General features: G+C 53.1%; 1 protein-coding gene across 1 annotated transcript in view; it reads right to left on the reverse strand.

Annotated features, from left to right (window-relative positions):
• Positions 1 to 24687, reverse strand: part of PREX1 (phosphatidylinositol-3,4,5-trisphosphate dependent Rac exchange factor 1) — a 175966-nt gene that overhangs the window by 44054 nt on the left and 107225 nt on the right. The window contains exons 8-14 of the mRNA XM_036099072.2: positions 21233 to 21351; positions 19693 to 19842; positions 17446 to 17593; positions 9981 to 10081; positions 8604 to 8707; positions 8375 to 8424; positions 6250 to 6325 (exon numbers count right to left, since the gene is read on the reverse strand). Of these exons, the coding sequence (XP_035954965.1) occupies positions 6250 to 6325; positions 8375 to 8424; positions 8604 to 8707; positions 9981 to 10081; positions 17446 to 17593; positions 19693 to 19842; positions 21233 to 21351 (748 nt within the window). The remainder of the gene's footprint in view (positions 1 to 6249; positions 6326 to 8374; positions 8425 to 8603; positions 8708 to 9980; positions 10082 to 17445; positions 17594 to 19692; positions 19843 to 21232; positions 21352 to 24687) is intronic.

Genomic DNA, 24687 nt, shown 5'->3' on the forward strand with positions numbered 1-24687 from the left:
CTTCCACAAACCACGTGCCCCCACCTCAGGGCCTTTGCACTTGCTCTTTCTCCCCCTGGAATGCCCTGTCCTGGCTTTTTAGGTCTCAGTGCCCAAGTCAGCTCCTCAGAGGACACCCTAAAGTAGTCCCCCACCCCTCACCCCTGTGCATCCTCTCAGCCAATGTTCATCCCGTTACATTCATGACCTTGTAGGATAGCAGTGCTGCACCTGTCACGGTCTGAAACAAACTCACCCCTTCGCGCCACTGCTCTCAGGAGAATCAGCACCAACTATTACCTGTCCTTGGGTTCCTCCAGATAAGTGAGTATGGTTTAAGGTCCGTTTCTCACTAGAACATCAGCTCCACATGGGCAGAAGTGGTGCCCGTCAAGGCTACCCATCTCCCCACGGCATCTAGCACTCAGGGAGCCACAACACATCTCTATCGAGAAGCACCTGGGATGCCAGCGGCAGAGACCGAGCTGGGCCGGGCGATGGAACACTCCAGGGGGTAACAGACACAGGGCTGCGGAAGGCTCCTTGCCCGTGACTTGGGAAACCCCAGGACAACGTCCAAGGATGCCTCTCACTCACCCGCAGCGTGCCGGGCACTGCACGATCTCACTCGGTCTTGAGGGTCAACCCAGAGGCAGTCACTCTCCTTAATCCCATTTAACAGACAAAGAGACCGGGGCACAGGTGGGCTTGCACTTGCCCTAGGTTACACCGTGAGAAAGGAGTCCTTTCAGCGCCAGACCCTTCCCCCCACCAGCACGTTAGGGTCTAAGGGGAGGCTCTAAGAGGACAGGTTAGTTGCCGGGTTGGGGCCAGGGCTCCTGTCATGTCCCCATGGATGCTTTGTTTCCTCTGCCGGTGCCTCGAGCCACCAGCCTGGCCCCCTGCCCCTCCGTGCTGAAAACCATCTGCCTGATCGGGGGGGGGGGGGGTGTCAATGTGGCGGGCACTCCGGCCACATTTCTGCGGTGCCAGCACAGGAGCCGGCACCCCCGTGCCTCCCCCTCCCGGCTCCTGGCCCGTCCCTGCCCCCTCGGCCCCCTAGCTCACCGACCCGCTGCCCTCCATCTGACGGCCGCTGCTTGGGGCATCCTCAAACCCGGGCAGCACAGACCAAAACCCACGGAGCAGAGAAGTGTGGAAAGAAAACTCTGGACCTGGTTCCCCAGGCTCACATCCCTGCAGGGCCCTGGCTGTGACCGTGGGCAAGCCCTTAAACTCTCCGAGCTTCACCTCCTCGCTTGTTATTTTTTATTCCCAGATTTTGCCCTTCATTTTCTTTTTTTTTTTTTAAGATTTTACTTATTTATTTGAGGGAGACTGAGACAGAGACAGAGAGCACAAGCAGAGGGAAGAGGCAGAGGGAAGAGGCAGAGGGAGAAGCAGGCTACCCCCACCGAGCAGGGAGCCCAACGCGGGACTCGATCCCAGGACCCCGGGATCATGACTTGAGCTGAAGGCAGATGCTTAACCGACTGAGCCACCCAGGTGCCCCTGCCCTTCATTCTCCAAGGCTTCTGCCACCCCTGAGTGGTGCTCCCTGCTCAGACCCCACAGTGTAGGCTGTAATCAACACAGAGGGCTAGTACTACTATTATTATTATTTACTCCTGTCAAGGCATCATGACAGCCCCCCACACGCAATCTTACAGGAATGCCACGTGTCCGTGTGTCCTGAGGCCTCAGTTTCCTCATCAGTAAGACAGGAATAATAACTGCGTTTTCCTCAGGTTGTTGTGGGGAGTAAATGAGAGAGTGCACAGAGAGGATCAGAACAGACACAGAACACCGCTTGTCTACGGAAGGGCTAATCACCCCCTTACCCTCAGAGTTAAAAAGGTAACTCTGACTCGTCCAAGTAGTGGGTAGGGGGGCCCTCCCCCAGCCTCAAAGAATGAATTCTGAGAAATTCTAAGCCACTCTCATCAATCCCTGTCCTTGTCCCCCAGGGAGTGGTTTAGGGGTACATGTGGGACCCATCTGGCCAATGAGACTCAAGGGGAAGACCACTGGGGAGAGAAGGGGACTGGGGGAAGTTTCCTCCTGCAAACAGAGCGAGAAAGCTCTCTCCAACTACTCCTGTTGCCTGCCTTTGGCCACAGGTCTACATAGATGTGATGCCTGGAGCCATGGCAACCATCTTATGACTATAGGGCAACTGGCAAGAAGATAGCAAAACAGAAAGATGGGAAGAGCCCAGGTGTAAACGGCATTGTTGAGCTCTAGGACCGTGAACTGGGGATGCCTAATTACATGAGAGAAAAAGGTCTTTACTGTGTAAGTCAAATTTCCCTATTATATGTGGCCAAAAGCATTTCTAGCTGATCCAGTGGGTTTCAATGAACATTTTGTTCCAAGGACCAGAATGATCTAGAAGTTCAAAATGAAGATGCATTCAAAGCAAAATTACCCTCCCAGGCTACACAAGTATATATTTCCTTCTTGAATTCCGTGCTAAGTCACAAGGGGGGAATAACTCTTGAAATCAAAGCTCACCATAACCAGTCCTCAAGGACATATCCTCATCACCAACCTCTCCCCAACAGCGGCCCACACGCACACCCTCCTGCCCCTTTCCCAGAGCCATACACCAGCTGTCTTCCAGCCCATCTCATGGAAGTCATCCTCCTGCGTCAGCTCCAGTTAGCTTCCCTGTGTCCTCAGACCAGGCCAAGCTATGGCAGGTCTGCCGAAGTGACAGGCACATGGACGGTCAGCTGCCACCTTCATTCCACCATCCTTCTGCCTCCACTTGTGATGAGATGCTTGGGGCCGGGGGGGGGGGGGGGGGGCGGGGAGCTGGTTCTCCTCCTTGTCAGAGAGCTCCAGGATGCAGTCCTGAGTCTCCCCAGCTCAGCCTCAAGCCAAGCACCTTGGGGTCTTGGAGACACATCTCTGTGTCTCACCTCCCACACCCTATCCACCCATCAACAAACTCTGTTAGGTCTACCTCCAAAAACTCCAGAATCTGACCATGTCTCCCACCTTCCCCACAGTCACCCAGTTCCCAGGCACCCTGTTTTCCTGCCTAGAGTTCTGAAGTTGCCTCCTCCCCAGGCTCCCTTCTGCCGACCCCGTCCCCCTACAGCCTGTTCTCCACAGAGGGATCTTATCCCACCTAAGTCAGTGCTGTCCCCTCTGTGCTCAGAGTCCTGAAGGGGCCCGAGCCCTCCCCAGAGCCCACAAGACGCCATGAGACTGGCCACAGACCAGCTTTCCTCAGCACCCCTAGCTCTTGGTCAAACCTCCCACTGCCCTCAGCTCACCCCACTTGGAGCCTCCAACTTGCTGTCCCCCCAGAGAAGGCTGCACCCCACACATCCCCCCAGCTCACTCCCCACCTTCCTTAGGTCTCTGCTCAAATGTCCCTACTCAAGACAGCCTTCACGGACCCCTGTGAAAACTGCACCACCCCCACCCATGTGAAGGGTAAATGCGGCCCCGCGGCTCCCGCACGCTCTACCCCAAGCACCGTGCTGGCACCTACCATCAGCTAACATAGGACAGATGTATTTTACTTCTTGTTCTTATTTATCAACTGCCTCCCCAGCCCTCACCAGAATTCAAGACCCACGAGGGCAGGGACTTTTGTCTTAGTCACTGCTGTGTCCTCAGAACCTAAAACAGTGCCTGGTACACAGTAGGTGCTCAAAGAAAGAAAGGGAGGAGCTAACAAGCCCTCTTGCTGAATTGCTCTACACCCTCTCCTGACTCTGCTCATTTAAATACTGCCGAAGCTGATGAGGAACAGAGCGTCTGCAGTGCAGACGCCCCCGGAGCGCCAGGCATGCCGATGCTGCCCCGTCCTCCACCCACCCACTGGGAAGGCCAGCGGGCACCCCAAAGGCAGCACCTTCCCGCGCCAGAGGAGAACTCTTGATTTCCCAGGCACCCGGGGGTTCCTCCGCTGTCTTCTCATCACTGTAAAGGGTACTTCCTGCCTCCCAGGGCACCACGGCCCCAGGACGCGTCCTTGCTTTCCATCCGACCCCACAGCAGCGCATCCTGTGTGCCCCATCTCCAGACATTTCTCAGACCCACTGGCGTCTCACCATCTCGGGGACCCACCTCACTCCCAACTCAGGCCTGAGATTCACCACTTAGGGCAGAGTCCACATCATGCTTTGAAACCCACACACACCAGCGGAGCTCGGGAAACACGAGGCCACAGAAAGGGCCAAGGTGGGGAGAAGCAGCCGTTTCCGAGAGCCTGAACCCAGGCATGTCTGGGCTCCAAGCGAAGAACCTAAACCACAGAAGAAATCACTCCGTGTCACCCTCACCTGCGGCAGCACACTCAGGAGATGGGCCTCCGGGGATCAGCTCTCCCCCTGCCACAAGCTGGCTGTTTCCTGATCTTACTGTCCCTGCACCCCCAAACCCCTCTGCAGGTTTTTCAGCCTTCCATACTGCATGTAATTTGGAGCCACCTTGAATCCTTTGTGCAGGAGATGAGGAATTAAAATAATAGTCGCATTTACTGAGCAATTACTCTGTGCCAGGTGCCACTTTACATGATTAACTTTACATGATTAACTCACTGAACCTTCAAAATAATCTAACGGGGAGGGTACTGTTTTAGCTTCACTTGTGGAAAGTGAGGCACAGAGAGGCTAAGAGGCTTGTCCAAAATCCGCTAGGAAGACACAGAGCTGGGATCTGACCCACGTCGGCCTGGCTATAAATAAAACATGCTCCGGGCTGGTTTCACTGGATCCTAAGGGGAGGGTAGTGTCGTTCATTGATTAGCGCTCTGTGCTTTCCAGCTGTGCAAAACTGAATTCAAATCCGGGGCTGTTTCAAGACCTCCCAGGTCTTAGCATCCCACACCACAGCAAACATATTAAAATACACCCACATCCTACATTAAATATGCTGTTTTGGCCTGCAAAATTTTTTTTCAAGGATTTTTCTAAACCTGCTTTTGAAGTTATTTGGCGCCAAGAAACATTTACTTTACAGATTGGCTACGATTTCTAGGCAATCATCAGGAATTGTGTGACATGAGAAAAATCCCGCCAGCAAATTGTTTTCAAATGGAACGAGGTTTTTATGAATGCTAAATTTAACAATTAAGGAGGCTGACATAAAGCTGCACTCTGTAAACGTTTAAACATTTATCCATTTTGATTTCACAGTTGTCTCCTCGTCTCTGGAGCCAATACATTCTTTTTACAGACTACAAATGAACATTCTTGTGAGCTCCCTGAAAAGTTCGCAGAACCGAGGTACAAGCGGGGTGAGACAGGCCCATCCCAATCCCAGCTTTGCCACTACGGGGCTGTGTACCCTTGAACCAAGTGCTTGGTCTCTCTGGGTCCCAGTCCCCCTGTCTATAAATGGGTTGGAGGGCTCAACGCGGTAATGCACAAAACCCAGCCAGGGCCTGGCCCAGAGGAAGAACCCTGGGAGCAAGAGCCAAGAAGTATTGGAGGCAGGCTGCCAAAAGTTTCCACAGCATCGCAGGGGAGCACACACCTTTAGGAAGCTGTAGCAAAACCAACCGATGCTTGGACTTCCCAAGCCTCTGCCCAGCCCCTGCCCCCTGGCAACTTATTGAAAGGAATAACTTGGCAAGCTCCCCGTGGAGGCTCCAGTCTGGTGCTTTAGCATGAGACCGACTTGTCCCAGCTCACCCGGGACTGTCCCAGTTTTAACTGGAAGCCTCGAGGTGGCAGCAACCCAAGCATCCATTAAGTAGAAACTAATAGACGGATAATATTAAATAACAGATAAATAAAACATGGGCGATCCATGCAACGGACTGTTACTACTCAGCCTCGCAAAGGAAGGCAATTCTGACCCAGGCCACCACATGGATGGCCCTGAGGACAGGATGCTGAGCACCATCAGCCAGCCACAGAAGGACAAAGGCTGTGTGATTCCCGCTCATGCAGGGTACCTGGCGCGGCCAAGGGCCTAGAGACAGAAAGCAGAAGTGAGGTTGCGAGGGGCTGCAGGGAGGGGCGAGTGGGGAGCTGGTGTTGACCAGGGACGGGGTTTCGGTTCTGCAAGATGAAAAGAGCTCTGGAGGGGAAGGGTGGGGATGGCTGCCCAGCGATGTCAGGGGATGTCATGCCATGAACTGCATGCTGAACAGTGTTTACAACAGTTAAGTGTGACGTGTATTTTACACGAGTAAAAACTAGAGAAAAAACTGTTTAAAGAAACTTCAAGGCCCACAGCCCGGTCAGCTCCTGGGTGCCGGGCAGAACGAGCAGGCTGCTCAGACGCGGCCGGGGGAGAGCTCACCTGAGCCAGCAGCCAGTCCACCAGCTTGCTCCCGGGCAGCACGGACTTGTACGTCTTCAGGTGGTAATCGCGGTCTCTGCGGGGGGAGGGAGTGCACGTGAGCACATCGGGGAGCACAGGCGTGGGAATCAGGGACCCGGGTCTCTCCCCAGGCACATGCTCGGACGCGGGCGGCATCTAAATTCCCCGAGTCCTGGAACAAAGGGTCGCGCTAACCTTGCAGTCAGACTGCAACCATTTCTCAGGCTTGGAAGCTGGCAAACAGGAGTTTATGTGGCCAGCCGTGCTGAGGCTGATGATCAAGTCTGGCTGGGGAGTTTCTTCTCTCAGACTTTTCGGAACTGGGGAGCCGGGCAGGCCATGTGCGCACTAAGTGCTGGCCCCTGCCACTTCCTTCTCTGCGGGCTGACCAGGCGGTCCTTCTCTCGAGGGCCGGGCCAGACTGAGAAGGCAGAGGCAGGTCTACAGATGCGAGGGGTTCCCAGGGCCTGACCCCCGACGAGGCCAGCAAATGCTGGAACCCCCTCCACTCCTCTAAGAGTGGACAAGAGTGGGGCGCCTGGGTGGCTCAGTCGTTAAGCATCTGCCTTCGGCTCAGGTCACAATCCCAGGGTCCAGGGATCGAGCCCCGCATCGGGCTCCCTGCTCGGCGGGAAGCCTGCTTCTCCCTCTCCCACTCCCCCTGCTTGTGTTCCCTCTCTCTCTGTGTCTCTCTCTGTCAAATAAATAAATAAAATCTTTAAAAAAAAAAAAAAAGAGTGGGCAAGAGCTGTCAGGACAAGGGACAGAGGAATCTGCAGCTGGTAAGAATTAGGTCACCCTCTCTGTCCCTTCATCCACAACCATGAGCTTCAATAATAAAGAAGATAACCAATGGCTGGCATTTATACAGCCCTTGCTATGTGCCAGGCATCATTCAAATTTAATCCTCATAGCAACCCAAGAGGCGTGAGCTATTCTTATGCCCATTTCACAGATGAAGAATCAGAGGTCAAAGAGGTTACCTTTCAACATTCACGTGACAAACACTCACTGAGGGCTACTCTGCCCTGCGCTCTCCAATATGTACCCATTTTTCCATCAGTGAATATTAAATCAAACTTAAAATCACATTCCTCCATCTCAAAGGCTTGAAAGCCACACGTGACTCACGGCTACTGTCCTTGACCCCACAAAGAGCACGGCCATCAGTGTAGAAAGGGCTACAGGACAGCACTGCTCTAGGTGCTGGCCAAGGGTCTGGGGACATAGCAGCGAGCAAAATCCCTGCCCTTGGTGAGTTTACAGTTCAGTGGGGAAGAAAGACAGCATATCAATAAAAAATAAATACGTAGTATGTCAACCACTAACAAGTTTTAAGAAGAAAGCCGAAGTGGGCACCTGGGTGGCTCAGTTGGTTAAGCGACTGCCTTCGGCTCAGGTCATGATCCTGGAGTCCCTGGATCGAGTCCCGCATCGGGCTCCCTGCTCGGCGGGGAGCCTGCTTCTCCCTCTGACCCTCCCCCCTCTCATGTGCTCTCTCTCTCTCTCTCATTCTGTCTCAAATAAATAAATAAAATCTTTAAAAAAAAAAAAAAAAAAAAGAAGAAGAAGAAAGCCGAAGTGAAGTAAGGAGGATAGTGCATACCAGATGGAGATGCTTTAGACAGGTGGGCAGGGAAGGTCCCTCTGATTTGGAGACATTTGAAGGAAGTAAATATGCAGAGAGGTACGGGAATAAAGGTAAGGGAGTAAATATGCAGAGAGGTACGGGAAGAGCATTCCAGGTAGAGAGAACAGCAAGCACAAAGGCCCTAAGGTGGATCTTATTATCATCATCCCCATTCCACAGAGGAAAATGTTGAGGCACCAGGAGGCTAAGTAACTCTGCCCAAAGCCACGCAGCTGGTAACTAGCAGCTGAGACTCAAACTGGCTCCAGAATGGATACCCTTCACCACCACCCTGCAGAGTCTCTCACAGACTGACTCACTTAACCCTAAGGACAAACATGGAAGGTAGATGTGATTATTAGCCCCATTTGATGGAGAAGGCAACTGGGGCTCAGAGAGGTTAAGTTACCAGCCCAAGGCCACACAGCTGAAAAGAGGCAGAGGTGAAACTGGAGCGGGGAAAGAGTAACTTACTTGATCACGGGGGTGTAGAGGCTGTGGAGGCGGCAGTAAAGCCTCACACCCTGGAAGAGAAAGAGGGGGAGTCTGGGGTCAGGCCACATCCTTCAGGAGCCTCCAAATCCGGGCTGCTGGGAGAGATGGCTCCCGGGACAGAGCAGGGAGGTGGCGGAGGGCGAAGAGCACAGGCCACTGGGGTGCAGGCCTGCTCTGCAGTGGCCGTGGGGTCGGGCGGCGTCCCTACCTTAGACATGATGTCCTCCAGCTCACTCCGGGCCTTGTAGGTGCCGTCATCATAACGGAAGCGGTACATCACCTGCTCGTTCTTGAACTGGTGCTTGTCAGACACTGGAGGGACCCAGGGGGCCAGTGAGGCTGGGCCCACCACCCACCCCCGCCCATCATCACCCTGCACTCGACCAGGCTCTGGGCCACAAGCAATTTTGCCAAACCCCTCTGCCCTCACTCCTCTGCGGACACCAGGTCCCCCTCCTCCGCTTGGGGCCCCGCTGAGCCCTGCCACTTGGGACCGGGGCACCTGCAGGTCTCGCGCGAGGCCCAGAAATGCCCTGACCCAGCCTGCCTGGGGACCCATCTGGCCCAGCACCTCCTCAGTGCTAGGTCGCCAAAGCATGTGTTGGGGTGTGCTGGGGTGTGAGACCACACAACCAGGATTTATGAAACCCTCTCTATACGATGGCCTTGGGGCGCCCTTGCTGCTGCTTTCCGTCCCTCCCCACCGTGGGCCCATTAGCAGATCCCGGAGGCTCTGCCTTCAAAACATTCACAGTCTGACTCCACACCCCACCCTGCTCCAAGCCACTGTCATCTCCCGCCTGGAACATCGCGGCCCCTCGGTGGGCAGCTGCCCACGTGGCGGCCAGAGAGATCCCGTGCAAGTCTGAGTCTCGGCAGGCCTTCCGTCCCCTCCGCACTCGGCAGCAGCTTCCCATCTCGCTCCCGGCAAAAGCCGAAGACCCCACGATCCCTGGGGAGGTCCCAGACCCCACCCCCTCCACACTAGGCCCCGCCCCGTGCCCGCCCACCACGTCTCCTGGCAGCGCCCACACTGGCCTGGCGGCTCCCAGGACGCGGGAATCACTCTCCTGCTGGGGACTCTGCACCTGCTGTTCCCTCGGCCCAGAACCCCAGTGCTACCCGGCCCCTCGCTCGCTCAGGACACCTTCTCAGAGAGGCCTTCCAACCCCTATTCAAAACTGCCCACCACCCCCTTGCTCTCTCTCCCCCGACCCAGCACTGATCGCCACCTGGATACACTGCTTGTACTGCTTTGGTTTATTACCTTCCCGCTCTGACTAGAACACCGGCCCGCGAACGCGTCTTCATCTGGCCTGTTCTCTGCTGTGTGCGCGGTGCCTGCCACGTAACAGGCGCTTGATAAATACTGGCTCAATGGCTAAAACATCAATGGCTCTTGCCCTTTTTGAAGGGACTTCTCGAGGCGTCCCTGCTTTGCTGGTGTCCCAGGTGAGTGCAGGGCTTTCCGGCCCTGTGAGCAGATTTATAAGGGCATCCGCTTCCTGAGGCTACACTGTGCCCGGTCTGAGGTCTGACCTGTGCCTCCCCACCCCAGGCCCGCCCGAGCCCAGCCCCCACTCACCATGGTGGATTATACCGTTCTCCAACAGGGCCTGGCCCAAGTTGACTCCTTCTTCGGTCTTGCTGATTTCACCAATTTCCAGAAGCCAGGCAACAAACTCACTGCCAGGAACATAAGATGCAGTTGAGAGAACCTCCCCGGTCTTGGGAACACAGGGCCCAGCACTAAACTGGCTTGGCCCCACCCACTCCTGTGAAGAAGAGTTAGAACGTCCCACAGGAAAGCAAAGCTTGGGAGCCCACAGCCCCAGGGGTTGTGCTGAGACCTTGTGCTTTTCCCCAGGACCAATGGCAGAGGGGTGGGTGTGACCAAACCCCAGGCCCCGACTCAGGTGCACTGGATGGGTGCATGGATGGATGGATGGATGGATAAGAGGGAAGGAGAGAAGAAGGGAGGATGGATGAATGGATGGATGGATGGATGGACACATGAGTGAGGAAGTAAATGAATAGGAAGTGAGTAGATGAATGGATGACCTGATAAACAAATGAGTAGGTAGCTGGAAAGACCAGTGGGCAAGTGGGTGGAGGGGAGCATGGTGGGGATGGGTAGACACTAAGTGAAGAGAGACCTGGGCAGATGGGTGTGGGAAACGGATGATGGATGGCAACATGGACGGATGAGCAGAAGGAACAAAGAAACAAGCAGGCAGGAAGAAATAAGAGCCCAGAAAGATGACTGTGGAGAGTCAAGAGAGCTCATGGTGATCAGATCATGTCATTCTCCTAGTCAAACTCTCTAGTGGGCTTCCCCCTTGCCCTCAGAAAAAGATCCAAACTCTGCCCATGATGACAATGCCCCACATGAACCGCCGTCCTCACGGATCTCATCTCCTATACCTTTCACTTCTTATGTTTCAGCCACACCCACCATCTTCTGCTTCTTGAAAAAGATCAGACTCCTACCTACCTCGGGGCCTTTGCACTTGCTGTTCCCTCTGCCTGGAAACGCTCTCCCCTAGCTCCTCATGTTAAATCCTCCCTTCTCACCAAAAGCAGCTCCACACAATCCTCACATCTCTCGGTTTTGCTTCCTTTTGAGCACTTATCCTTGTCTGGAACTGTCCTGCTACAGAATTATATATGTGTTTATCAGCCATCTGCCCCACCAGAAAGTCCTCTCCGCGCTGACAGGGATTTTTGTCGACCTTATTCACAGCCCCACCCCCGGGCACCTACAGGAGGGTCTAAAGCACAGTAGGCCTCAATAATCATTTCTTGAACACCTGAAGGAATGAACCATCAAACAAGAAGGAATGTTCTAGGGTCGGCAGGAAGGTCTCTGGGAGAAAGAAGGGCTCACGAGCCCGAGGAAATCAGGCAGATCCAACGTGACCAGCCAGTGGGGAAGAGGCTCAGCCAGACCCCAGGTCCCTGCTCTTGGAGGCGCCCCCAGGCTCAGCGCAGAGCGCAACCCACTCCAAGCCAGCAGGAAAAGGGAGAGCTGGCAATGGGGCTGTTGCCACCGAGGCAATCTGTGTTCAATGAAAGCAGGCGGCAGCGGGCCAGAGCACAGAGCTCTCCCGCTTATCGAAACCAGCTGTCCCGCCTCCAATTACAGGGCCAGAGGGGGCAGGACTATTTTTAGCTTCCCAGTGTTTGGCTGAGCAAAGCCTGCCTGTGTGTAGGTAGTGGTGCATGCTGAGGCATTCAGAGAGCCCCGGATGCAGGCCAACGGTGGTGGGGGGGAACACAGAAGAAATGGATCTATTTTGTGGGGTGGGAGCCCCAGGTGGGGGGAAGAGATTGTTCTAGGTCCTCCACCCCCAGTTTTATTCTCAAGTCCCAAAAATCAGAGACAGGAGAAAGTTGCCAGCAGCTGAGGGAGGCGAACAGATGTTGAGCGCCCACTCTCGGAAGCTGGAGACTCGGCACCCGGCTGCCCACCAGCTGTCCCATCAGGGGCCGCCTCTGGCACCGACCAGCGGCCCTGTGGCCAGACGGGGGGCAGGCAGTGACCCAGTGTGTTCTGCTAGGGCGGAGGAAGGCAGCCCGGAGAAGAGCAACTGTGACCCAGGTTTCTGCCCCAAGCTGGGTCTTACCCCTTTTAGAGCAACAGGAAAGGTTCATAGCTCGCTGGGCGAATTTGGGCAAGACGCTGTGCCCCTCTGGGCCTCAGTATGGTTGTTCTGACAAGTACTTCACTCTGGGGCCTTCTGAATTCAGCAGCAGGTAAACCTTCACATCGTATCAACTCTCAAACTGGAACCCAGTGTGCAAAAACAGATAAAATTCATCTCTAACGCAGGGACCTCGAGCTCTTGTAAATGAACACAAGGGGCCAGGCTGGAGGTGCCAGAGTGGCTCAGTCGGTGAAGCGTCCGACTCTTGATTTTGGCTCAGGTCATGATCTCAGGGTTGTGAGATCGAACCCCGCGTCGGGATCTGTGCTGGGCATGGAACCTGCTTAAGATTCTCTCTCCCTCTCCCTCTGCTCCTCCCTGCATTTGCTGGTGCTCGCTCACTCTCTCTCTCTCTCTCTCTCAAAAAAAAGGAGGAGGAGGCGGGGCCGGGCTGAGGCTCTGTGGAACCAGCCAGGACTGGAGCTCCTGAAGACGCGAGCCACCCCTCCGTACAGCTGACAGCGGCCACATGGGAAGACCAAAGCATCTTACTTTCCAAGAGAAGCCGGAAATTCGGCATTTCCTGGGAAATCTCCCAACTGTTACATGTTGATATATAATCCAAAATTTCCTGAAAGCACCATGTGGCCCACATAAAACACACGCGTGAACTGCACTAGGTCAGTGGGGCACCGTTTGCCTCCACTGAGGGGCAAGGAAGGGTGTTGTAGTCAGGGGGATCAGCACATACAAAGGCCCTGAGTGAGAAGTCAGGTAAGGAAACCAGCAATCTGCCAGCCTTGGGTACAAAGAGCGGCAAGATCCAGCCTTTCAGAGAGATGTAACTCGGAGCACTGAGCTGGGGACACAGAGAGGAGGTCAGCCGAGGCTGGTGGGGAGGAAGTCTGGGATTCAGGCAATGGGGCACTAGTTGAGTTCACATGCGCCCGGCTTCAGCCCTCCTTCCTTCCTGACCCCCAGAACCACTACCACGTGTCAAGCCCAATGCTAGGCACAGGGGACACACAGGTGTGTCTTTGCCATCTCCCTGGGACAGTCCCCTGAGCAGAGGCCCAGTGTACCACTCACCAGCCAGTACGGCAGTCCCCTTGTTCTCACCTGTCTCCTCCATGAGGGTAGGACTGGAGGTTTTATATTCGTCCCTGTAACTCCACTGCCTGAAGTTGCTTCCTGAAGAATTCCTGTAGAAGCTTCCTGCAGCAATGTCTGACAAACCATGACTGATCGGCTCTTACCCACAGATACCCGGCACCTGTGCGTGCAGGTGGGTGAGACAATGAGGCCCCTTCCACCTCAGAGCTTCTACAACAGCAGACACCAGTGAATGACATCTAACCTCTGGCAGCAAGGGGGAAACCAAAGGCATTCTCCTTCCAGGAAGCCTTCCCTGACTGCCCCTGCCAGTCACACCATTACACTCGTCCCCTGAGTTCTATAGCCTGACAGTTCCTCCATCCAGAGCCGGTGTGATGAGCTCATCCTCATCCCACTCTTCTGCTTAAGACTCGGAATGGCTTCCCAGAGCACCCAGAATAAAACCTGAGCCCCCGATCCCCCTTGCCTGCCCAATATGGCCCCTGCCAGCACCTGCAGCCTCATCTCCCACTCCTTGGCCACTCCCTCGCTCTAGCCACACTGGCCTGGCTGTTCCTTAATTACTTACTCAAGGCTCATTCCAGCCGTGGGGCTCTCACACCTGCTGTTCCCTCTGCCAGGAATGCTGTTCCCCCGGATCGTCTCATGACTGGCTCTTGCTTCTCGTCTAGAGCTTGCTTAAAACGTCTCCTCCCCTGAGAGGCTCTTCCTGACCACCCGGGCTGAAACATCACCCCATTTCCTCACCTCCTTAATATCAACCTAACTCACTTCTTGCAATATCCGTCGATTGGCTGAAATCCCCTCTGTGCTGATGTTTTTCTACTTGTCTATTTTCTGGCTCCCCACCGGACAGTTCTCTCCATGAGGACAGGGGTTCATCTGTCCTGTTCCTGCTGGCACAGTAAGGGCTCAGTAAACACTGAATGAACAGCACAGATGCATGAATGAGTCGATGCTGTCTGCCCAATGCCCTGTTTCTCCCATGATGCCTCCACACAAATACCCAGATTTTATTCTTTGATTTTCTTTGCGAGTTATCTGAGCACAGCAGAAACAGGCTACTCCACATTTCTGTCACTCTGGCCAGCACTGGGCTCAGCATGTCACTGGGCTCAAGCTTCTCACTGAAGCCTTTGACAATCCTGTGAGGCATATTTTATTATTTCTTATTAACTGGTCATTTACTGAAGTTCAGAGAGGTTAAGAAACTTGCCCACAATCACACAGCTAGAAGGTGGGGGGACCAGGGCTTGCACCCAAGTCTGACTCAAAGCCCAACCCTCAAAAGTTATAGAGATAAATCAGACACATTCTGTATTCATAGATTCCCCCTCTAGCAGTGCAGATGGATATGGAGAAAGGAACTACCAAGGAAAAATGAAATGTGCTGAACAAAGATATAAATGGATACATGCAGCAGAGTATGGTAGGAGAGAGTCCTGGATCCAAATCCCAGTCCCCCACTTGTGGCTCTGTGACCTCGTACAGGACCTCTTCTCTCTCTGTGCCTCAATTCTCTTACCCTTAAAATGGGGATAATGGCAGTGACCTGCCTCACAGTGTTGTATGTGGGTTAAAAGGCACAGCCGTCTGCCAGTGCCTGGAGCAGAGAAAGGGTTGATAATTATGTCTTGGTGGCTATAGGTTCCTTCCACCCAAAGGGACCGAGGATGCTCCTGCAGGAGACTTGGAAGCTGAGCCCTGGAGGGGAAGGAGGAAGGTCTCGAGCCCTGGGGCTGCGCACAGAGCAGAGCTATGTGGGGAGAAGAGCTTTATTAGAACAATCTTCTGCAGGAAGTCTGGTCCTTAAGGCCCCGGTGATTATAAAACAAGCTTCAATCCTGGCCCTGTTTCAAACGGGCAGTAAAAGAAATCTCCCTAATCCTTCCTGAGGAGACAGAACACTCCGCTGAAGCTCTAATCACAGGCAGGTTATCCCATCCGGCTGGACTGAGCTCCCCAAGGGGCTTGGCAGGAGGTGGAGAGGTCGTCTGACCCGGGGGGCCGGAAGCAAGCCCTTCCCGAGAGAAAAACCTCCTTTCTGCCCAGGAATTAAAGACCAGCTGATGGAAATGAGCCAAGCTGCCCCTTGCCCAATTCCCAGAGGTCTGGGGCCCAGACTCTTCTCTCCACACACCTTTCCAGGGAGCTCACGGCTGGGGTTGCTGACCCCTGGGGACAACAGGGCAGCCCGTCCAGGGCAGCCCTCGGCCACCCCTCAGGAGACCAACCACCCCCCAAAATCTCCTGCCTGCTGCCCATTCCACCACAAGCCTCAGGCCGTGACCAATGAGCTCTGCCCCAGCTCCACACTTGGTCTCCAAGGGCCTGTCCAACATTGGCACTTGAATGTCCCCGGGCATTTCGACCTTAGCGCATCCAAACCTAGCTGCCGCTGCGCCGCATCTCTGCATCTTCTTCACTTGGCTTCCAGGATGCCACACGTGCCCTGAGTGCCTCCTACCTCTCTGCCCGCCCCCTCTTAGGCTCCTTCCTCCAGACGCTGGCGGCCCCAAGGCCCAGTACCTGCCTCGACTCTCCCTGCGTGTCCCCTTGCAGAGTTCAGTCCCATGGCTTTAAAAACCATCAAAATGTTTTGATGGCACCTGGGTGGCTCAGTCGGTTAAGCATTTGCCTTTGGCTCAGGCCATGATCTTGAGGTCCTAGGATCAAGGCCCGCGCCAGGCTCCCCCACTCTGCAGGGAGCCTGCTTCTCCCTCTGCCTCCGCCCCTCCCCCCAGCTCATGCTGTCTCTCAAATAAATGAGTAAAATCTTAAAAAATAAATAAATAAAAATGCCCACATGCCCTGCATTTACTCCTTCAACCCAGTCTTTTCTCCCCAAGTTAAGATCTACATCCAACTAAGGAGTCAACATCTCTGTCCGGGTGTCTAAGAATCTCAAGGGCACCTGTCCAAAAGGAGCCTCCGAGCTCTACTCCTGCCCCTGAAACCTGCTCCTCCATCCATCTCCTTCCCCTTCTCAGCAAGCGGCAACTCCAGCCTTCTAGGGGCTCACAATCCTCAACTCCCTTTTTTCTCACCCGACCAGCAAATGCGGTCACTTTCAAAATGATCCAGAATGCAACCACTGCCCCCATCTTTACTGTGACCCCTTTGTCCAAATCACCTCTCCCCTGGTCCGGGGCGAGATCATAACACAGAGGGTTGTATCCAGGGCCTCTTCAAAAGCTTTTGGGAAGGGGGAGGGTTATAAGTCAATACATTCTCAATGAAGTTCCTGCCTCCCAGGCAAATTTCTCTCCCCTGCTGGACCACAAGCTCCGTGAGGTTGGCACCCTCCGTGTCGACCACCACGTCGAGCGCACAGCAGGGCAGCACACAGCCTGGCAATTTTAGTGGGACTGTGTATCTGCCGCCCCCACCAGGTGAAGGAGATGTAAATCTGGGTTTAAGATACACCTGTGCTCTGACCCCCTTGATCCTTGGTTATGAAATGGGGGCAGGGGGTAAAATGTTTTATTATTGGGAAGGAATGTATTTCCCAAACAGAGACATTGAGGCCCTCAAATCCTGAAAGCTGCCAGGAGCCTCCCCTTCTCCCGCATGCGTAACCCAGGCAGGGAGGCCTCACGGGACGCCAAGCCTGCCCACACCTTGGGCTCCGAGCTCCAGCCTCTAGGACTGCGGGGCGGTAAGTCTCTGTTTGAGCTGCTCGGCCTGTGGTGTGTGCGGACGGCAGCCCGCGCGGACTGACGCGAAGGCCCCCGTCTGCTCTTCGGCGCTTCCGGCAACTCTCTGTGCTTGAACCTCTTTGCTTGAACTATCTACAGTGGCTTCTGTTTTGAGCGTGAGGGCAGCGCCTCTCAATCCATGGTGGGCAACCCATTAGCAGTTTGTGAAACCAATGCCATGGTCTCGCTTCGCATTATTTTTTAAAACAAATGGAGAAATGAATAACATACAAAGGACAAGGCAGAACAGCAAAGAAACAGAACAGAAAAGACAGACACTTTCAGAGCGTGCCCAGCACAGTAAGTTCTGTGAAACTGGCTTCAATCATGTTACGTGGATGTGTGTGCCAGGTTACAACATAAAATTTACCATTCTGCAGTGAGTTGTGGTAGGAAACATTTGAAAGACCTGACATGGGGACCCCACTATCCTTCTTGACCTCTGAGGTCTGTTAAATGAGGATTCGGGGTGCTTTAGCGGCTCTGCCCTGCAGGGCTCCTGGGGAAGAGCCAGGTGGGAACAGTCTGGCCCACCCGCTGCCCGGGACCAGCGCAGGAACCCCTCGGAGGCCTGGGTGGGGCCACTCACTTGCCGAGGAAGCACTTGGGGACAGTGCTCAGTTTTCTCCGGCGGTCCTTGATCAGGTTCACCTTCTTGTTCATCATCATGTGGTAAAGCTTCTCCCCCTTCTCCGCAATCATGACGTAGGCGTCCCGCTCCATGCCCAGCTTCAGGCCTACGGAGGGGGCACAGTCAGCACTCAGGGAGCAGAGGGGGGCAGGCCTGCGGCTCCTGGAAGCCCACCGCCCAGCTGCCCACCCGAGTGCCCCCCACCGCGGTCATCTAGAGAGCACTCCCTGCGTGTCAGTCACTGCTTTGGGCACCTGCCAGTGACTTCTCACACAACCCTGTAGGGGAGGGAGGCTGATCGCCCCCATTATACAGAAGGCAAAGCTGAGGCCCAGAGAGGTTAAGTCCCAGGGTAATAAGAAGTCAAGCTCATTCAACCCGTCAACCTGCGCATGGGTTTCCAAATTCAGAGGTTATCAGGAAGCCTACTGAGTTCTTCCTCCCAGCCAGGGAGAAAAATCTGCCTGTTTCTCTAGACAATTGGCACAGAACCCTGACCAGATCCCTGCCCCACATTTTCTACTTGGACCCTGTCCACTCCTGACAACAGCAATGACAAATAACAATAGAAAATGCTGGAAGCGCCTACTATACGCCACTTAATCCTCAAGAAACCTGTAAGGCAAAATTATCCCAAGAAACGGAAGCCCAGAGAAATGAAGCTGTCTGTCTAAGGTTACCCAACTAGAAGTGGTGGAACCAGGATTTCGACCCAGAAAGTTTGGCTCCAGATCTGTGCTCCTGATCACAGCATGCACCATCCCTGTAAACCCAGCCCTGAAGTCAAGGTTTGGACAACACCCGATTCTAACGGCTGCGGCCCACTGAGGCCACACCCTACTCGTGATCGCATATCCTGCATAGACCACAGCCCTCCATTCTAACCACAAAGACACTGACCAGCCACACCCAGGCCAGTCCACGCCCCTGAGCCCCACCGCCAGTCCTGACCAGTTTCAGGGCTCACAAGCTTGCCAACCAGGGCCCAGCTTCAGTAGTTTGTTTGGCCTAAAGCCATTTGAATAAATTTTGATACAAAATTTAAAATCAAGAAATATCACCTCAAAACTTAAAATCTAGCTTCTGCCCATAGTCCTGGGAGATGGTGGTGACTTGCACATGGGTAAAGGTAGGGAGGAAAGGGAAGTGGGAGGATCTGGCAGAAGTAAAGGGACTCCATACACTGAATTTGGGGAGTGGGCAGAAACCAGGGATGGCACCAAGAGTTTGAATCTGAGGCCCCAGGCGAAGGGAGGAACCAGGTACTGAGATGGGGAACCTCCAGGTTTGGGGCGGAAGACAGGATGGAAATTAGGAGTTCTGATTAGACATGGCAAGTGTGAGAGGTCTATGACACACCCAAGTGGAAGGCTGCAGATACAGAGAAAACTGTACCTCAGTTTCCTCCTTTGCAAAGGTGGGAGGGGGGGTAGGGTTTTTAGGATCACGTGTTAAATTTCCAAGTATGGTCAAATCCATACTGCATTTAGCACCATTACAACCCTGTGCAGCAGGACCGTGTATCCCCACTCATCAGATGGCATCACTGAGGTCTGAAAGCTAAAGGAACTTGCCCCTAGACACAGCACAGCTCCCTTTTCTCTACACAACAACCCAGAGCCAGGTCCCAACCCCACCCAGCTACCACACCTAGCCCCACAAGGCGTTATGCAAGCTGCCTCCGGGGAGCCTGGGCCCAGAGAGATCTGTGACCACAGTTAATGAGCAGCCCCCCAAGGATCCTCCTCCCAGATGCAGACTCTGAGTCTCAAGCACAAAGAACCCCAGCTGAAGGTAACAGAACCATGGGGGAGACAGAGGCATGGAGGGAACGTTTTGGCTACCAGCCCTCAAGGGTGAAGGGTACCACGAATCCCAGGGTGACCAACCATGTGACCCTTGACCCTTGGGCAAGTCCCTTCCACTGGGCCTCAGTGTCACCATCTGTTGAGTGGGCTCTAACAGATGCCCTCAGGTGATCCAAAGTACCACCAAGTTATAACACGGTCCCAGAGCTCTCTGCCCCCTCAATGACCTGCGTCTTGTAGCTCCAACCTCTCTGGAAAGGGGCCTAGGCCCCCTCCCTGGACATAGTCCTCACTCCGAAGAAGTGACCAGTCTAGGGGAAGCCATACACACCCCAGGATCCCGGGAAAGCCCCCCAGAGCCACCGCTCTTCGGAGGCCCAGGAGAGGGCGCACTCACTCTCACGCTGTTCCCGCTCGCGGATGATGGCGTCCAGCCACTTTTGCTTCTCCTCGGCTGTCTTGGCCATGCAAACGAACCACTTGTTTTTGGCCGTGTTGTGGATCTTCCAGCCGTTGGTGACAGTGTAGCCGTTGCTATGGTAATCCGCTGGCGGGGGAAGAAGGCCAAGGTGGGTCAGTCCGGGCTCAGCCACACAACTCTGAACATTCCCCACTACACGCTTGAAAGTAAGGTCACGGGACCAGCACGTCTCGCTCCAGAAAGACAGGGTGGCAGGGGCATCAACAGGATGAGGGTCTGAGAGCTGAACTTGCAACCCTTCAAATGCTCACTCCCCCTCCTCTCTATTCTCTGCAAAGAACAGAGGATCTGCAAACGAAGACTCCCCCCACACCCATCAATTACAGCGGCTTCAAGACCCCACAGTCTGGGCACAAATGCAGGAGTCCCGGAGCCTGGGGAATATGTCCCAGCCTCCCTGCCCATCTCATCTGGGCACTGGGGCCACTTAAAACCTAGTGCAAGCCCAGCAATGCCAAGTCCGGGGCCCCTATGCACTGCTGGCTGGGATGGGGACTGGCCAACCTCTGAAAACAGGCTGTCAGTTTCCAGGGAAGCTGAAGCTGCCCATACCCTAAATCCGAGGAGGGGTCCACAGGTTTCGTGACACTGCCAAAGGAGTCCGTGTCTCAAAACCAGTTAGGAACTCCTGCCCCTCGCCAAGCTCAAGGGCACATACACAAAGAGGTTCACACGAGACTGCTCACGGCCTCACTGTTCATAATAGCAAACAGCAGAAATGACCCAAATGTCTATCACCAAAGGCACAAATAAGAGTTTTACAGTGGGAACCAACACCGTGCAGAAAGCTACATGCAGAAACACAAAGCGAGATGCAAAAAAATATACAATATTTTATGACACTTCAATAGGTATGTAAGACTATATCTATATAACTACGTGTATATATTTAAAGCCATTTAATCTGCATATAATGACATAACATTTTAAAGAAAGTTTTGAAACAAATTTTCATTAAAATGTTTACTAATGCATACTTAGGAGATAAAAATGTTTTTAAAAAAGCAAGAAAATGATCATCACAAAATCTGGACAGTTACTTCTGAGCTGCGGGAGATGCTGCTGTGACCAAGGAGGAGTGTGTGAGGACCTTTGGGGGTACACACAGCAGTTTACTTATTAACTTGAATGGTGACTACCCAGGTGTTCACGCAATGTGCTTATGTTTTAGACAATTTTCTTAGGTAGGTCACACTTCAAATAAAAGAAAAAACTGAGGGACACCTGGGTGGCTCAGTCAGTTAAACATCAGACTCTAGATTTCGGCTCAGGTTATGATTTCAGGGTCGTGAGATCAAGCCCCGCAACGGGCTCCATGCCCAGCGCGGCGGCCTCCTTAAGATTCTCTCTCTCCCTCTCCCTCTGTCCCTCCCCACCTCTAAAAAAAAAAAAGACTGAACAGAGCCACAGAGCAGGTGGGGCTGGGGCTTAGGTGGGCCTTGGGGTTAGGGTCTACCTGTCCCATCTTCCACATTCTCCACCTCCATGACTTCAGTGTTGATTCGACCCCTGAAGATGTAGAGGGAGCCATTGATGGACTTGGTCCTCTTGGTGGATTTCTTGCCCCCAGTGACCCTGAAAGACAGCGGGAAGTCAGCAACCCCTATGTCTCACCTAACGGGGGCTCAAAAGAGCAAAGGGAAGCAGAGCGGTAATCTGGAAGGGTGCCCGAGATGGCAGGAGCACTGCACCGGGCTCAGGAGCATGGGTTTTTGGCTGGTGGCTGGGTGACTTGAACAAGTCACTTCTCCATTCCAGATGCAGTTCCTCCATCTGGAAATTAGGCTAGTCGCCTTGCTGACCACACAGAGCTACAGCTAACCAGTTTACATTGATGAGAAACTAACCGGAAGCAATAGAAACTCATTCCTCTTGGCTAAAAAGTAGGGAGGGGCTCTCAGAGTGTCTAAAAAGAGGGGTACTTCCTGAAATCTGACCAGAGAAGAAGGGTGCCTGGAGTAGGCAGTCCACCCAACCATCCATGTCCACCTGCCCACCATTCATTCCCTCACTCAGGTCAATCTGCCACTCACTCAGTCACTCAACAAACATCTGACCAGTGCTTCCTATGGAGAGGATGCCAAGTTGGGGCCAAGGGGAGTCACTCATCCATGCATTCAGCAAGCACTTTAGAGAACACCTACTGAGTGCCAGGCACTCCACTAGGCGCTGGGGCTGCAGCAGTGAACAAAACAAAGTCTCTGAGAACTCATCCTCCAATACGAGGGGGCAGGGGGCACAGAGACAGAGGCTAAGCAGAAAAGTCAAAGACAAGTTATGTCAGGAGTGCTAAATGTGTGGTTAAAATAAAGCAGAGAATGAAGTCTCAGGGCTCGAAGGCCACTGTGTGGTACACGCAGGCCCCTCTGCTCCGCCAGGTGGGTGATGTTCCCAAATCTATTTGCCTGATGTGCACCTGTCATTGTAATTGGGTAAACTACGTATTATATACGTGAGAACATATGAATGTGGAAAGAGAGCTGTCTCCCTGAACATTAAGTTGACTGTTTTGGAAAGACTTGATAAAGGTGAGTTGCTTTTGTGTTAAGAGTGAACTTATCCTCAAAGAAGAGACCTTGGCTCTAGATGAAAAGAATGTTTAATGAATGCAATGTATATGCTTTTAATTAAAATAAAATACTGAAGGTTTGTAAAAATAATAATAATAAAGCAAGGAGATGGTTAGGGAGGGTGGGGGGCATGACTTTAACTGGGACAGGGAAGGGAGAGGTGGTCAGGGGAGGCCTCATTGAAGAGGTGGCTTTGGAGCAAAGACCTAGGGGATGGTGAGGGAGGAACCTAGGAGGGTATCTGGGGAGGAACATTCCAGGCAGAGGACACAGGCCGCATGCCATGTTGTAAGGAGCAGCCAGCCAGCTGGTGGCTGAAGCTGAGTGGATGAAGGCGAGCGGGGGGCAAGGGGTCAGAGTGGCCACACAGGCCAGATCCTGCGGGGCCCTTTGGGCTGTAGTAAAGATGGGCTCCTCCTGCCAGTGTGAGATGGGGGCCACATAGGGTCTAAGCAGAGAAAGAACATGATCTGATCTAGGTTATAAAGGAGTCCCCGTGGCAGCCTGCAGAGAAGGGACCGCGGAGGGGGCCAACAGAAAGCAGGGGGAACTAGAAGCCAATGAGCAGCACGATGGTTTACGCGCCAACCCACGCGTACCTATACGGGTGCGTGCATATACAAGCTTCTATAAACTTTTCATTAAAGTATAAAATCCATACAGGAAAAAAATGCCCAAAGAAGGATGGGGCTCGTTTAACGTTTATAGAGCGAGCACACCTCTATTATCCCTGTAAACACCCCAAAAGCCCCCCACCGTGCCCCCTTCCCAGTCACTCCCCCCACCCCTGCCCTGTCCCCCCACAAGGGTCACCACTATCCTGACCTTTGACCCCGTGGCTTCGCTCTGCCTGTTTTGGAACTTCACATACATGGACTCACAAAGGATGATGGCAACGGGCATGTAGGTTGCTTCCCGTTTGGCACTGCTGTGACCGTTCCTGCACGTCTTATGAAGAACACACGTGCACGTCCCTGCAGGTGATCTACCTAGAGGCTGAACTGCTGAGTTACAAGGGATGTACACGGTGGGCTTCACCAGAGAATGCCAGGCTGTTTTCCAAAGTCGTTGCACCAATTCTCCCTGCCCCGGTAGAGTAAGGAACATTCCGGTGGATCCCCATCCTCTGTAGCTAATTTCCGTGTTGGCCATTCTGCTGGGCACAGACTAGTGGCTCATTAAACATTTCACTTGTATTTCCCTAATGAGTAACAAGGCCAAGCACCTTTTCATGTCTATTGGCCATCCGGTCCTGTGGGCCATGCATGGGCTTTTGTGAAATAACTGTCCCTTGAGCACTTTTCTGTTGGGTTGTCTTTTTCTTAATGATTTATAGCAAGAGTTGGCAAATGTTTTCTGAAAAGGGCCAGATAGATAGTAAACATTTTCAGTTTGGGGGGGCTTCATGTCTCTGTGTCAACTACTCCACTCTGTCCTTGCCGCAGGAAAGCATCCACTGACAACACCAAAACAAATGGGCATGCTGTGTGCCAATAAATCTTTATTTATAAAAACAGACAGAGGGCCAAATTTGGCTTATAGGACTTCTTAATACATTCCAGATGTGAGTCCCCTGTCAGTTATATGGATTGCAAAGATCCCTAGTCCATAGCTGACCTTTTTACTCTCTTCGCAGTGTCTTTTGATTTGTGTTCTTAATTTTAATGTAATCTGATGAATCTACTTTTCCTTTAGAATGACACTTTTTGTCCTATTTAAGAAATCTTTGCTTACCACCAGATCATGAAGATAGTCTCTTATGCCTTCCTCTGGAAACCTGATTGCTTTACCTGGCACATTTAAATCTGTGATCCATCTGAGGTTGATTTTTTGTGTATTGTGTGAGCTAACAGTCAAGACTCATTTTCCCCCATCGGATATCAAACAAACCAAGCATCATTTATTGAACTGCCCTGGCACTTTTGTTGAAATTCAAAGGAACACTTCCATGGGGGTCTGCTCCTGAACTCGCTCTTCTATTCCACTAAACTCTTTGTCTGATTCGGCAACAATACGACGTTGTCTTAATTTCTGCAGCTGAATAGTAAGCCTGGCTACCAGCAGTACGAGGCCCCCAGCTTTGTCCTTTTTCAAAACTGTAGAGGCTATTTTTGTACTTCCAGGTAAATGTTACCATCATGTACACATACGTACATAAAAACTCCCTCTTAGAATTCTTATTGGAATGACACTGAAGTTCTGGCAAAACTCTGGGGACAGAATGGAAAGGACTTGCTGAAGAAGTGGGTTTGGGGTGAGGAAGGTCAGCGTCAAGGTCAACTAAGGTTCTGGCCTGGGTTCCTGGGTAAACCTTTATGCCGTTTACTCAGAATGAGGAAGA

The sequence above is a fragment of the Halichoerus grypus genome, chromosome 10, assembly GCF_964656455.1.
Source record: "Halichoerus grypus chromosome 10, mHalGry1.hap1.1, whole genome shotgun sequence".
Lineage (NCBI taxonomy): Eukaryota > Metazoa > Chordata > Mammalia > Carnivora > Phocidae > Halichoerus > Halichoerus grypus.